The 15,590-nt window shown below is 37.6% G+C and overlaps 1 protein-coding gene across 3 annotated transcripts in view; it reads left to right on the forward strand.

Annotated features, from left to right (window-relative positions):
- Positions 1 to 13,907, forward strand: part of LOC103519053 (solute carrier organic anion transporter family member 4C1-like) — a 20,725-nt gene extending 6,818 nt beyond the window's left edge. For 2 of the 3 annotated variants that reach the window (XM_026830673.1, XM_026830672.1), the window contains exons 4-8: positions 2,928 to 3,068; positions 3,191 to 3,352; positions 5,501 to 5,665; positions 11,058 to 11,253; positions 13,697 to 13,907. In XM_026830673.1, the coding sequence (XP_026686474.1) occupies positions 2,928 to 3,068; positions 3,191 to 3,352; positions 5,501 to 5,665; positions 11,058 to 11,253; positions 13,697 to 13,874 (842 nt within the window). In that variant the 3' untranslated portion in view covers positions 13,875 to 13,907. The remainder of the gene's footprint in view (positions 1 to 2,927; positions 3,069 to 3,190; positions 3,353 to 5,500; positions 5,666 to 11,057; positions 11,254 to 13,696) is intronic. The other variant, XM_008484134.3, reaches the window with a different exon arrangement.
- The last annotated feature ends 1,683 nt before the right edge of the window (positions 13,908 to 15,590 follow it).

Here is a 15,590-nt window from a genome sequence, read left to right on the forward strand (position 1 = left end):
GTACTTGTTAATGGTTCACAAATAAAAGGGAAATTTGTTGACACAGGGGAGTATCGAACCCGCAATATTTGGGACATTTGGGTATTAACTAAATGGGAAGTACATATTGCGTCTCATATCGTCCATTTGATGAGGAACATACTCCTGGATGGCCATGCTATGGCACAGACGAGTCTATTGTAGCAGTTGTTTCATCGCTACGAAATAAAAATGGCAGTGAAACACCCATCTTTTTTTTAAAATAGGTTTGATAAGGAACTGTAACTGCTAAGGCCTTATCGTCCCGAAATCGATGAGAGAAGGAAGAAAGGATAGGAGAAAACCAGCCGTTCCGAGAACGAACATTATCCGTTCAGGATAAAATCTGCCTTAGTTCGGAATCGAACCCGCGGCTTAGCGATCACTAGGCAGACGCGCTACCAACCAAGCTATGTAACTAGGGCTTACCGACCACGCGCAACTTAAGTGATCTATTCAATCGAACTCCAAAGGCCGAATGTAATCTTCAACAATAGAATCACAACAAATTCCGTGTCAAAGTAACGTTGATCAATCCAAAAACTAACCACTTCCAAACTGTCCTATCTTTTTAATTTTGAGAAATCAAAAAGAAGTGAAAAGAACTTCCCAAGAATAAGTACATAGCTGGTACCAATGGAGATTTGACTAGGAAATTCAAATCCCCAGGAATTTTTCACTCCGACCCAATCTAGTACAATACCTAGTACGAATATTTAGTAAAACTACAATTTTGGACGGCAGAAATAGACTGAGGTCAATAACCCATTTTGGAAGGTTTGTAGTAAAATGCGTAGTATTTCTGACCGTGACCTTCCTCTCTTCTCTCTCAAACACTAGCGCTGTCTCTCTCGCATCAATGAAGAAAAACAATGGCCGCCTGAAGGGGAAAAAAGATGGCCGCTGAACGACTTCCACAAAAAGTATAAAAGCATTCCGCTAGGGGGCAGCACTAGGGTTGCCAGATCATTTTCAGCCCAAAACGGGACAAGCGACCTAAAATGTAAAAAAAAACGGGATTTTGGATGAAAATACGGGACAAGCAGCTTTTTTAACCCCCCTAGCCCTCACCCTGCAATTAAAAAAAAAAAACACTCAATTTTTAAAAATCAACTGTTTTTCTTCAGATTTATTAATGAAATTAGGAATTAAAAATTATTCACTTCTCATATTTTTGGTTACACTGTATTTTTTACTTTCTATTACCTTTACGTATAGGGAACCTATACAAGGTAATGAGAAAGTATTGCAATCGGTCCAAATTTTCAAAATCGGGAAATGGGTGGAAATATCCGTTTTGGGGTCCCCTGATTCCAAAAAAGTGGTTTTTAGCCCATGGTCTGTACGTATGTATGTATGTATGTACGTATGTGTGTACGTATGTATGTATGTACGCACGCACGTATGTGTGTACTACAGGTTTAAATGGGAAAAGTTACAATACATCATGATAATGTAGATACCTACCTACATGAAAATCATTTTTCATATTTTTATTATTTTTCTTTTTCAACTATAAACTATAAAATTATGAAAAAAGTAACTATGGCTATCCAAAAAATATTTTTAAAAGATAAAATTATGTACAAAAAAAAATGTTCACAGTGGGATTCGAACCCCCACCCCAACCACTGAGCACAGGACCACACTCCTTACCACTCAGACACTCCGCCTTCTATCCAAATGTAGCGCAAAACTTCCTTATTAATCAACTCGAGCGATAATTTAGAATTTTTCCCCTAAAAGTCACTCTTTTATCAAATTTCGAACCCTCATCCCACCCGCTCAGCAGTTTGTCAAAGACCACACTCCTTACCATTCGGACACTCGAACCCTAATCCCACCCGCTCAGCAGTTTGTCAAAGACCACACTCCTTACCATTCGGACACTCCGACTTTTGACTCTGCGTAGTACAAAACTGCCGACTTTTGACTTTGCGTAGTACAAAACTTCCTTATTAATCAACTCGAGCGATAATTTAGAATTTTTCCCCTAAAAGTCACTCTTTTATCAAATTTAAGGCCGGTACAAAACTTCTTTATTAATCATAATCAACTCGAGCGATAATTTAGAATTTTTCCCCTAAAAGTCACTTTTTTATCAAATTTAAGGCCGAAGGGGCCCTTTGGGGGCCTTGAAAATATGAAAAGGCACACCTACCACTCACGAGAAAAAAAATGAGCCTTCGCATTTGTGTTTTTGTGGGAAATATTATTACCTATCTAAAGAAGTTTTAAAGACCCTTGCTTCTCAAATAATAAAAATTTGGTCTTCTCTTGGAGGATTTCAGCAGTCATTATATATAAGTTCTGTGGGTCAACTTGATAAGGAGAACCAAAAAGGCAGATATATTTTGCAGAACTTCGAAGAATTATTACAGTTTATTTATTAAAAGCCGACATGATTCGGAGGCACTCCCTCCATCATCAGGGCTACAGGAAACACTAAACACTAAACGAGGTACACTGAACACAGAAGACTAGAGGAGATCACAGAAAGAGGGTAGGTAAAAGGTTAAAACTATATATGAAAATATGAAAAATATAAATCTGGGGGTAAAAAATCTAAAAATTGGAAAGACATGGAAATTTGGAAAAAAAAAAAATAACGATGGACTTCTACATGATGTCAAGAGTTGGAAATGACGCCCGGCCTATTAGCAATCAGTTACCTAGTACCTACTAACGATGGACTTCTACATGATGTCAAGAGTTGGAAATGACGCCCGGCCTATTAGCAATCAGTTACCTAGTACCTACAGGTATAGGGTATTTTGACTTTAACGTTAACGATATCGTTCATGAATGTGTTAGTCGGTGGCCTAACGTCAAAAAAGCTGCATTTCGTCAGGAAAGCACCAAATTTGGCATGGACCTTTATTTGGACCATATAAAATGTCATGTTTCAGGTTTTTCTTTCTTCATCAAAATGTTAGGACCAGTTGGAGGATACTGTTTGGCTGCATGGTGTCTTAACATGTTTATATCACCGGAGCTAACTCCCACAATTATAACAAAAGATCCAAGATGGTTAGGAGCTTGGTGGCTAGGTAAATTAATAATTCATAATTTTCTACTTTCTAATTTTCTACTTCTTGATTGTCCAAATGTCCATTGTATGACTTACGCATCTTTTACCTACCTACACAATACCAGCTTTTATTTATTTCAGGATGGGTTATCGTAGCAGTAATCATGGCATTTTTCTCATTCATGATAGCCTTGTTCCCTAAAGAACTACCTGATAGGGCAGTGAGAAAACTTCTCGAAGACCAAACCAAAGATGAAGTGACCAAGAAAAAAGAAGAAGTGGAAGCGCAAATATCTTGGAAAGGTATGCAGGTACCTACTCGTATGCCATACGATACGCACATGTATTGGGGGAAATGGTCCCTTCCTCCTCATTTCACTAATATCCGTTATTTTATTTTATTTTGATGACTATGGAAATATGCTTGTATACTTTTGCTACAGATTTGGCGGGGGAACTTTTAATACCAAAGACGGGATTTCAATACTTTCAAGGACGAGGACGACTGACAACGTTATTTATCAAGATATTAAGCCCTTATGTGTGGCCAAGTACCGGCCAAGAACTTTCAGCGACACTCGACGTAACTCAGAATAAGAACAACTGTACCAGGATAATAACAGGAGATCTTAATATTAACCTAATGGACAGTCCGTCCTTCCTTTATTATTACAATAGTAATAACAAGCTGGGCCCGTCCCTCCGGGAATTTTTTAGCCCGTAGTTTATCAACTGTGACCCTAGTGGTTGACCCGTCCATTGTACGAGACCACCATACACTACACAACCAACCACACACCCCCATCCACTCACACACACATACGGTCACGCTACGCGCTCCCGCACAGCCCACAGTCTATCAGCGCAGTGTAAAGTGTAATAGGCAATAGGCATAACTTTTAAACGCCGCATTTTGTATCAGGATGGAATGTGACAATTTTAAATAGCCTAGGTATGTCACCACGAGTTCTCTTCTTCATAACCACAAATATTTCATCAAAGTCGGTCGAGCCGTTTTCTCGTGCAAAGAGGACAACAAATGGTCTATTAGCGTGACAGACAGACAGACATACATAGGTACAGACAGAAATTTTTCTATTGTGATTTTTAGTCCGTCCTTCCTTTATTATTACAATAGTAATAAAAAGGTACAAAGGACGGACTATTGTATTCGCTTCGGTGTCGTCTGTCTGTCTGTGCCCATAGAAGGACTTATCCAAACCTGGTCGACCTATATATCAAATTAAAGGTCTTTTTACCAGGAACACGAAAATGGTGGTGCAAATTTTGTCCAGAAAACCATAAAGCCAAAAAACAAAAAAAAAAAAACTGTTTTTTGGGGGATTTTTTGTTGTACTTTCAAGCATCTTGTTTCTTTCCTAGTTTTAGTAACCCTCAATACCTACTCTGGCTCTTCTTTTCTACCTCTTCAGCTTTTACTTCACCTTCTCTCCCTTCTTCCACTTCCATCTTGTCCGAGCAAGGTCAATAAATGGATGGGTGACTTAAAGTTAATTGAGTAATTGTGGGATTTTTTTTTCACATTTTCTCACACAATTGAGCTCTGATCTTGAAATTTGTCGCGACGACCTATGAACTCAAAGCGAGAAAGTTTTAGATAACACTTCAGTCGTTATTTTAAGACCGGTTTTAGCGTCACCTATGTTAAGCTACGCCGAGCAAGGCCAATAAATGGATGGGTGACTTAAACCTTATATTTCGAATAAAGGGAGAACGGGCTCTAGTCTTGATTTTAAATCATTACATGAAAGTAAAATCGAAAAATCAAATCAAGAATAATGATAAACTGAATATTAAACAAATTAGGTAGGTACATAGGTACTGATTTTCTTTAATCACGATCGAATAAACTACGGCCTAAAAAATTCCCGGAGGGACGGACCCAGCTTGTTGGAATCGTGTATGCATATGGAGTAAGAATAACTAAAAATTTCACTATTCTAAGCAAAGTATAGACAAATCTACTATTTATTTATGTAGATTAAGATTGAGATATTAGGATAAGACTAGTGGTTGACCCGTCCTTTGTACGGGAACAGCGCGGCATGAGTCACAACTTTGAACTGCCGCCATTTTGAATCAGAATGGAATATCACAAATTTAAGTAGCCTATGTCACCCACAGTACTCTTCTTAACAACCACAAAAAAAAAAAAAAAAAAATCATCAAAATCGATTAAGCCGTTTTCTCGTGAAAAGAGGCCAACAAAAGGTCTATCAGCGTAACAGACAGACATACATGTGTACATATTTCTGTGTATGCAATATGCAAGAATTTAGTCAAATTTCGGATTATTTTCATAGTATAACTTCTCGCATTTTCTTATTATCAAAAAATGTTATACCTATCTTCTTCTACATTTCTGATAAAATTCAAATTTCAAAAGGTTCTCAAACTTTATTTATTGAGATACATATGTTCTGTTTCCAGATATGAAAATTACGTTTGGCAGATTATTGAGGAATAAAATTCTAATGTGTAGTACAGTTGGCAGTTTATTCTACTGTTTTGGCTATTATCCGTACTGGACCTATATGCCCAAGTATATTGAAATGCAGTATAAGGTGTCTGCATCCAAATCATCACTCATCACAGGTAAAGCAATGCGGAAACTAAGTAAGGTCTAAGGATTTAGTTTCTTTCTTTTTACTTTCCTTATCCTATAGGAAGGAAAGTAATGTAATCGGGTCAAATTTTTACTTTCCTTATCCTATAGGAAGGAAAGTAATGTAATCGGGTTAAATTTTCGATGGTCAGTTTTTAGGGGTATACCTAAAAAACTGATTACACAAAATTCAACTGATTGGCCATGAAGTGCGAAAATTAGCTGACTGACCATAAGGCAATATGCAAAACGGCGGTTTACATCGTTTAACGAAAGAAAATTTCGGAAAAATCGTACCATTTTTCAGTAGTACAGGAAAAACCAATTTCGGGATCATAAAACTCAACTGATTGGCAATAAGGAGTACGAAAATTAGCTGACTGACCTCTAAGCAATATGCAAAACGGCGGTTTACTTCGTTTGGCGAAAGAAAATTTCGGAAAAGTTTTGCATATTGCCTTATGGTCAGTCAGCTAATTTTCGTACTCCTTATTGCCAATCAGTTGAGTTTTATGATCCCGAAATTGGTTTTTCCTGTACTACTGGGAAATGGTACAACTTTCCCGAAATTTTCTTTCGCCAAACGATGTAAACCGCCGTTTTGCATATTGCCTTGAGGTCAGTCAGCTAATTTTCGCACTCCTTATTGCCAATCAGTTGACTTTATGATCCCGAAAGTGGTTTTTCCTGTACTACTGGAAAATGGTACGATTTTTCCGAAATTTTCTTTCGTTAAACGATGTAAACCGCCGTTTTGCATATTGCCTTTTTAGCCACCACTCCACCATTTGCTTGAAGATATGGAAATCCAGCTTGACCACGCCCATCTCAAGCCGGAGCATGTAGCCGGGGGTACACCTTGGTAGACAGTAGACGGTCTTGAGAAATTGAGACTGACATTTCTCCAGCACCTCCGCATAGCGACATCCCCACACTTCCGCCCCATACAACACCGTTGTCTTCACTATAGCATCAAACAGCTTCATTCTTCCTTCATAAGAGTCTGTTTTAGAATTAGATAGAATATTCTTCACGTTAGCTATTGCTAGCCGACCTTTGGAGAGAGCTTGCTGTGACGCCTTGTGAAAAACGCCGTGTGACGAAAACAATATTCCCAGGTAATTATAGTCACTGCATACCTCCAAGCGCCTATCACCATAATGGAATACGTCGAACCGTGAAATTCTTCCTCCCCTTCTAAAGATGACCACCTTGGACTTGGACTCATTAACTAGCATTTTATTTTCTTGACAGTAAGAGAAGAGTAAGGTGAGCTTTTTCTGTAGATCCACTGGACTTGAACCCATCAGGATAAGGTCATCCGCATACAGCAATAAGAGTATATCTACCGAACTCGTCACACTCACGCCCTCCATCCCATGACTTCTCAAGTAGTGCTCGAGGTCATTGATAAAAATGACAAAGTTGAGGGGTGAAATAGAATCCCCGGTTATCACTCCTTTGGTAATTTTACACGGCGGTGTAAGTTTATCCTCCACACGGATCTGAACTTGTGACTGCTGATACAATGTTCTTATTAGTGAAATGATTTTTCCTGAAATGCCGAACGCAAACATTTTCTCAAACAACAGGTCATGGTTCACTTCCGAGAAAGCTGATTTAAAGTCCACAAATGCCACATACAGTTTTCTTTTCTTTATTATGTCGAAATTTGGTATGTAGCTGTCAAATGTGACAAGGATGCAACAGAAAACGTTTAGTTGAGATAAGTGCTGCGCTTGGCGGTATTTTGACCGCTTTTGGACAGATTTCGACCGTTTTTTGGCGGTTTTCAGCTATAGCGACAAAACGGTTAGAGATATTGTAAAAGTTGGGTAAAAGAACACTCAAATAAGCATCATTCAATAGGATAAGGAAAGTCGTGTGATGTTCACACCAGATTTTTTACCTTCCTTATCCTATGGGGAGGAAAGTAATGTGATCGGGTCAAATTTTCGATGGTCAGTTTTTAGTGCCAAAACACGTTTTGAGGTCCCTAGAGCCTAAATCCAAAGTTTCAGCCATTGGTCCGTGTGTGTGTGTGTGTTTGTGTTTGTGTGTGTGTGTGTGTGTGTGTGTGTGTGTGTGTGTGTGTGTGTGTGTGTGTGTGTGTGTGTGTGTGTGTGTGTGTGTGTGTGTGTGTGTGTGTGTGTGTGTATACGGGTCTCTTTTAGTATGGTGGGTTCGACATGTATAGACCAAAATTTAATGTGATCATCACTCTTGGTTTACATTATCCATACTGAGCCGACATTTTTGGCTGGAGTTGTTGATGGCGTTGGCTGACTCTTTACCTCGATTAATAATAAAATTTACTTCTAACCACGTATGTATGTAAGTGGAGGTGGGGAGGGATGGTTGACCTGGACAATTCTGGCGGATGATGTTGGTTTAGTGTGGACCTGCCTCCTGATCACATTTGGCTTTAAATTGAAATTCAAAATATTTCCTATTTGCTGTTGGATATATCTCATTAAATCATGAGATATGTCCACCGGGAGGAAACCAATTAGGTCCGAAAATCTTTTTTTTTTTTTGCTACCAGTTGGGTCCCGGGTTTAAGACTTGACAAGGCTGGTTTTGTCTCAGTTTTACGTCCTCCAGCGAGACATTGCTACCAGTTGGGTCCCGGGTTTAAGACTTGACAAGGCTGGTTTTGTCTCAGTTTTACGTCCTCCAGCGAGACATTTGGTAGTGGCCGAGGATGGTGTTGTTGGTGTTGTTGTTGTTACTTGTTTTGTTGTTCGTATTGTTCTTGGAGGAAAATTCGGTGCGGCGATAGAAAGAAACAGGTGGACAGGGATTCATAGTAACGTAGGAAATTGACGGATTCTCCCTTTGTAGCGAGACATTCAATGGTTAAGTTGCAAGTTCAATAATTAGGAAAGATTACGTAAAATCCTTTGTGACCAGGAAATTTTCAACTTGAAACACATGTTTTTAGTCCGTCCTTCCTTTATTATTACAATAGTAATAAAAATCTGGTGTGAACATCACACGACTTTCCCTTTCCTATTGAATGATGCTTATTTGAGTCTTCTTTTGCCCTAACTTTTACAATATCTCTAACCGTTTTGTCGCTATAGCTGAAAACCGCCAAAAAACGGTCGAAATCTGTCCAAAAGCGGTAAAAATACCGCCAATCGCAGCAACCATCTCAACCAAACGTTTTGTGTTGCATCCTTGTCACATTTGTGAACTACATACCAAATTTCAAGTCTCTAGCTTATACCGTTCCCGAGATATTGTTAAATTACACCGAAAACCGCCAAAAAGCAGTAAAATGCCGCCAAGCGTTACACCGGTCTTAACCAAAAGTTTCGTGTCGCATCCTTGTCACATTTGAAAGATACATACCAAATTTCAAGTCTCTAGCTCTTACCATTCTCGAGATATTTTGTTTACAGACAGACAGACACACACACAGACACACACACGGACCAATGGCTGAAACTTCGTATTTAGGCTCTAGGGACCTCAAAACGTGTTTGGCACTAAAAACTGACCATCGAAAATTTGACCCGATTACATTACTTCCCTTCCTATAGGATAAGGAAAGTAAACAAAATATCTCGAGAACGGTAAGAGCTAGAGACTTGAAATTTGGTATGTATCTTTCAAATGTGACAAGGATGCGACACGAAACTTTTGGTTAAGACCGGTGCAACGCTTGGCGGCATTTTACCGCTTTTTGGCGGTTTTCGGTGTAATTTAACAATATCTCGGAATTCCCGGAGGGACGGGCCCAGCTTGTTAGTTTTTGCTGAACTGGTTTTTGGGGGATTTTTTTCACATTTTTCTCACACAAATGAGCTCTGATCTCGAAATTTTTCGCGACGACCTATGAACTCAAAGCGAGAAAGTTTTGGATAACACTTCAGTCGATCATTTAAGACCGGTTTTAGCGTCATCTATGTTAAGCTACGCCGAGCAAGGCCAATAAATGGATGGGTGACTTGAGCCTTATATTGGGAATAAAGGGAGAACGGGCTCTAGTCTTGATTTTAAATCATTACTTGAAAGTAAAATCGAAAAATCAAATCAAGAATAATAATAAAGTGAATATTAAACAAATTAGGTAGGTATATAGGTACTGATCGAATAAACTACGGGCTAAATAATTCCTGGAGGGACGGGCCCAGCTTGTTACTTTTTACAATAGGGGAGTTGTTTATAAGTTATGAGCGGAAAACTAGCAAGCTGGGCCCGTCCCTCCGGGAATTTTTTAGCCCGTAGTTTATTCGATCGTGACTAGAGAAAATCAGTACCTATGTACCTACCTAATTTGTTTAATATTCAGTTTATTGTTATTCTTGATTCGATTTTTTGATTTTACTTTCATGTAATGATTTAAAATTAAGACTAAAGCCCGTTCTCCCTTTATTCCCAATATAATGTTTAAGTCACCCATCCATTTATTGGCCTTCCTCGGCGTAGCTTAACATAGGTAACGCTAAAACTGGTCTTAAATTAACGACTGAAGTGTTATCTAAAACTTTCTCGCTTTGAGTTCATAGGTCGTCGCGACAAATTTCAAGATCAGAGCTCATTTGTGTGAGAAAATGTGAAAAAAAAAATCCCACAATTACTCAATTAACTTTAAGTCACCCATCCATTTATTGGCTTTGCTCGGCGTAGCTTAACATAGGTGACGCTAAAACCGGTCTTAAATGATCGACTGAAGTGTTATCTGAAACTTTCTCGCTTTGAGTTCATAGGTCGTCGCGACAAATTTCAAGATCAGAGCTCATTTGTGTGAGAAAATGTGAAAAAGATCCCCCAAAACCCAGTTTTTTTGGTTTTTTTGTCTTTATGAAAAAAAACCAATGAACTCAAAGCGAGAAAGTTTTAGATAACACTTCAGTCGATCATTTAAGACCGGTTTTGGCGTCATCTATGTTAAGCTAAGCCGAGCAAGGCCAATAAATGGATGGGTAACCTAAAGGAATAAAGGGAGAACGGGCTATAGTCTTGATTTTAGATCATTACATGAAAGTAAAATCAAATCAGTAATAATAATAATTATAATAATAATAATGAACTGGATATTAAATAAATTAGGTAGGTACATAGATACTGATTTTCTTTAACAACGATCGAATAAAATACGGGCTAAAAAATTCCCGGAGGGACGGACCCAGCTTGTTATTACTATTGTAATAATAAAGGAAGGACGGACTAAAAAGCGCCAAAAATATGCATTTTCTTCGAGTTTTATTGCCCCCAAAAAGGTCTCCCCTAAGATTTCGAGGTCGAAAATCCAGTTCCACACTAACCTTAGTATGCCTGACAATCCAGATCGGAAAATTGTCTTACTTTGGGCTGGAAAAAAAATCCGACCACCTTTCGGCAACCTAATGATCTCCATATTCTGCATCGCAGGTGTCGTGGGTTTGGTTTTCACGGCGCTGGGAATTATATCATCAGGAGCTTTCGTGTCCAAAGTACGCCCTAGGGCACGATGTTTGGGTGGATTCAATGTGTTCGCTGGTGTAGTGACAATACTAGGAATATTCTCATACACACTGCTTGGATGTGCTGAAGGAGATGATTTCAACGCAATGATTGGCAGAGTCAAGTAAGTTTTTATGCAACTTCTCGGTTTCCCAGTGTGACCATATTGGGGATTGACCCTAGATTTAGGGACTTTTGAAGGTCTCTTGAGACTTTTTTGAGCATCTAGATCTAGGGTCTAGGGACTTTTTCGTCGAATTTTTAGGGATTTTTGATTTTTTTAGTGACTTTTAGGGATTTTTGGAAAAATTTCCATCAATGTAGAAATTTTCGTATTTCTTTACGACAACCGGCCGGGCCCTACAAATTTGTTACCCCTTGAAATTATTTTTTTAGCTGTGAAATATTGGACAATTTCAATAAGATCTTATTGGAGTAGGTAATGGGTTCAGTGGAGTAGTTTTGGAGCTAAATAAAAGATTTTTAATAATAATAATAATGAACTTATTATACCTACTGTATGCCTTTTTTCCCTCTACTTTACTCATTTATTTTTTTTTTTTTTTGTTAGAAATATAGGTAGCTTTCTAAATTTGTTTATGAAAATAAAAAAAAAACCTGCTTTTGTATTTCATTAAAATAGAGCCGAATTTTTTTTGAGTTGATTTTGATTTGTTTGTTTCTTTATTTATTTTTATTTTTATTATTTTTTTTTTTTAATGAAAATTGATTTCACTTCTGATTTTTAACAAAAAAAAAAAAAATACTTTCATACCTACTCAAGAAGAAAGAAAAAATCAAAAACTCAACTCAGGAAAAAATATGGCTTATATTTAAGACTTATTTCATCTGGCAACACTGCGGTTTCCTCAACTTGTCATCAGTACCTACAGTATAGAGTGTTTAAAAGGCCGGGGGCCCCTGATGACTTTTTCCAAAATCTAGGGACTTTTTTCTTTCGATCTAGGGATATATTTTTTTTTCATCTGGCAACACTGCGGTTTCCTCAACTTGTCATCAGTACCTACAGTATAGAGTGTTTAAAAGGCCGGGGGCCCCTGAGTATTTTTTAATGGCTAAAGAAGAGAAGCTGAAAGTTAGGGATGAGAAGCCGAAAACACCAAATTTCGGCCGTAGTGTTTTATCTTTTAAAATACTGTTACGTGTCCGTGGTCGTGAATGGGTTCGTTAAAGATTAGGATTAGTGAAAACACTCGCGAATTCGTTAATTAAATCTAGAGTTTAACAAGTTTATTAAGTTCACAAAAGAGTACACAGTCACTAAGTACACAAAGTACAAAATATATGATGACACCTCTCATATCAATACAAAATCACATCAAGAAATATCTGTTTAAATGTGAAGAGCAAAGAAATAGATTGTTATCACCTATACAACTATCAACATTAATGTACATAACAAAAAACAAAATACTACTTTGAAGATATATACAAGAAGAAATCAACAAATATTTACAACACAAGAAAGACGGACTACGAAACAGAACGAGCGAACACGTTATATGGAGAAAGAATCCTAAATATACAGGGTGTCCCGCGAACGACTGTACAACGCTTGAGGGTTGATGCAGGACCTAAAGGGCTACCAGAAAAAGCTATCTGGACAGATCCGATTTTCAACAGGGGCGGAGATATGAAGGATTTTCTGTTTTTCAACATTTTTCATACCTTGACCCCTTAAATAAAGATAATAAAAAATTGATTGCACCATTGAAAAGAACACAAAATTTACTAAAAGATAAGATTCCCTGTTTTGGTAAAACCCTCCCTCAAACACAACCAGAGGCTTGAGAAAAAGATTTTTTTGTGTCTCTTTAAAAACTACCATTTTTTCAATTCGATTTTTCTTCAAGTTTCCACTGAAACGCATTGAATTTCTCCTGATAGAAAAGTACCCCCTTTTGTCCTCTTTAATCCCATTATCTTGAATTTTCTGAGAAATCATTTATTTACGGAGATATTAACGATACAAAGGGAGAATCCGTCAATTTCCTACATTACTATGAATCCCTGTCCGCCTGTTTCTTGCTATCGCCGCACCGAATTTTCCTCCAAAAACAACACGAAGAACAAAACAAGTAACAACAACAACAACAACAACAACAACAACAACAACAACAACAACAACAACAACAACAACAACAACAACCACCACCACAACAACAACGACACCAACAACAACGGTGGACAAACAATTTTCTCCCACCTGATCGCCTTATTTCCTCCTCCTCCTCTTCCTCCATTAACACCAACTACAGTCCACGTCAACTGGGAAGTCCGATGGAAGCGCATGGAGGGGAACCGCAACTTCTCAACTGTAAGTCGGACAGTTCTAAAAGTTTCAACAACAACAATCATAACACCAACTACAGTCCACGTCAACTGGGAAGTCCGATGGAAGCGCATGGAGGGGAACCGCAACTTCTCAACTGTAAGTCGGACAGTGTCATCCCGAAGAAGTTTGTATTAGCTTAGGGATTATCTTACATGTTTTACTATTGTTAAAAATATATTAAATTTGTTCAGTTCAGTTCAGTTCAGTTCAGTTCTTCTTCTTTCAGTGCGCAGAAAATGACTACCTGTAATGCAGACTGCAACTGTGATTTCTCCCGGTACTCTCCAATCTGTTCTATGGACGGAACCAACATGACTTACATTTCTCCTTGCCATGCGGGTTGCAGATCTTCACAAATATTAGATGATGGCAGCAAAGTAAGTGTTTGAATGAAAAAATGATTGACAAAATTTTTGGAAAAAGTTATATGTAATCATACCCTGATGTACTATTTCTAGTATGTGCCAGGGTATGGTATTGTAGGAAGTAGGAATAAATAAAATTAAAAAAACAAGCTGGGCCCGTCCCTCCGGGAATTTTTTAGCCCGTAGTTTATTCTATCGTGGTTAAAGAATATCTATGTACCTACCTATGTACCTACTATTGTAATAATAAAGGAAGGACGGACTAATAAAAAGGTATAAGGGACGGACTATTGTATTCGCTTCGGTGTCTGTCACTCGCTCGGTCGGTCTGTCTGTCCCCATAGATAGGTATTCTTTAACCACGATAGAATAAACTACGGGCTAAAAAATTCCCGGAGGGACGGGCCCAGCTTGTTACTATTGTAATAATAAAGGAAGGACGGACTAAAAATCAATTGCAAAAAAAAAAAAACAATCTGGGTCCGTCCCTCGGGGAATTTTTTAGTCCGTAATTTATTCGATCGTGGTTAAAAAAAATCTGGTGTGAACATCACACGACTTTCTATTACATTAAGTCGGACAGTTCTAAAAGTTTCACCATTCGATTCCGCGTGAAATAATGGGTAGAACACCCTACCCAAACCACAACATTACCAGTTTATCAAACGGTATACAAGGAAATGAAATATATCAACATTATCAACTCTTTCAAGTCTGGGAAATTTCAAATTTATGTATTACCATATCGAAACATTAAAACTGAACAGATATCATTTCTGGTTTCAATAGACAATTGAGGACAGTGACAAAGGGCTTATTTGGCCTTTTCTGTTTTTCTCCTAAAATGCCGGGTTTTACCTGATGAGGTGATACATAATATCCAAAGTTGGTTAGGACCAGCTACACGAAAGTTAACCAATTATGTTACCTACTAACTATGATGTATTTCACTCGGAAATGTTCAGAACTTACCAAAACATACCTAATGATGTTATTATATATTATTTAATTTTTCACTCGGAAATGATCGGAACTTACCAAAACTTACCCAATGATGTTATTACGGTATTTTTCACTCGGAAATGTTCGGAACTTACCAAAACTTACCCAATGATTTTATTATGGTATTTTTCACTCGGAAATGTTCGGAACTTACCAAAACTTATCCCATGATGTTATTACGGTATTTTCACTAGGAAATGGTCGGAACTTACTAAAACTTACCCAATGATGTTACTATGGCATTTTTAACTCGGGAATGACCCAAAAACTAATGAAGAAACTCTTGTTGATTCTATTAGTAGAGAAAACTGGAATTCGATTTTAGAATCTAATGACACCAATGTTGGTTGTGAATTGTTTGTTAATTTATTAAAAAAACATATTGATGAAAATTCCACCGTAACTATTATTAAACATAAAATAACTCCCCTAAAGCCTTGGATAACTACAGCTATAGTTCGTTCAATTCGTTTTAGAGAAAAACTTGCAAGAAAAGTTAGGACAAACCCAGTTAATGTGGAATTAAAAACAAGATATATAAAATATAGAAATAAGTTAAAATTAATAATTAAAAAATCAAAGAACGAATACTTTAAAAATGAAATAAATGATAATACTGATAATCCTCATAAATTATGGAGTATATTAGATGAGTTTAAAAAAGCATACAAAATATCTCGAGAACGGTAAGAGCTAGAGACTTGAAATTTGGTATGTAGATGTCAAATGTGACAAGGA

The sequence above is a fragment of the Diaphorina citri genome, unplaced genomic scaffold (genome assembly GCF_000475195.1).
Source record: "Diaphorina citri unplaced genomic scaffold, Diaci psyllid genome assembly version 1.1 scaffold2509, whole genome shotgun sequence".
NCBI lineage: Eukaryota > Metazoa > Arthropoda > Insecta > Hemiptera > Psyllidae > Diaphorina > Diaphorina citri.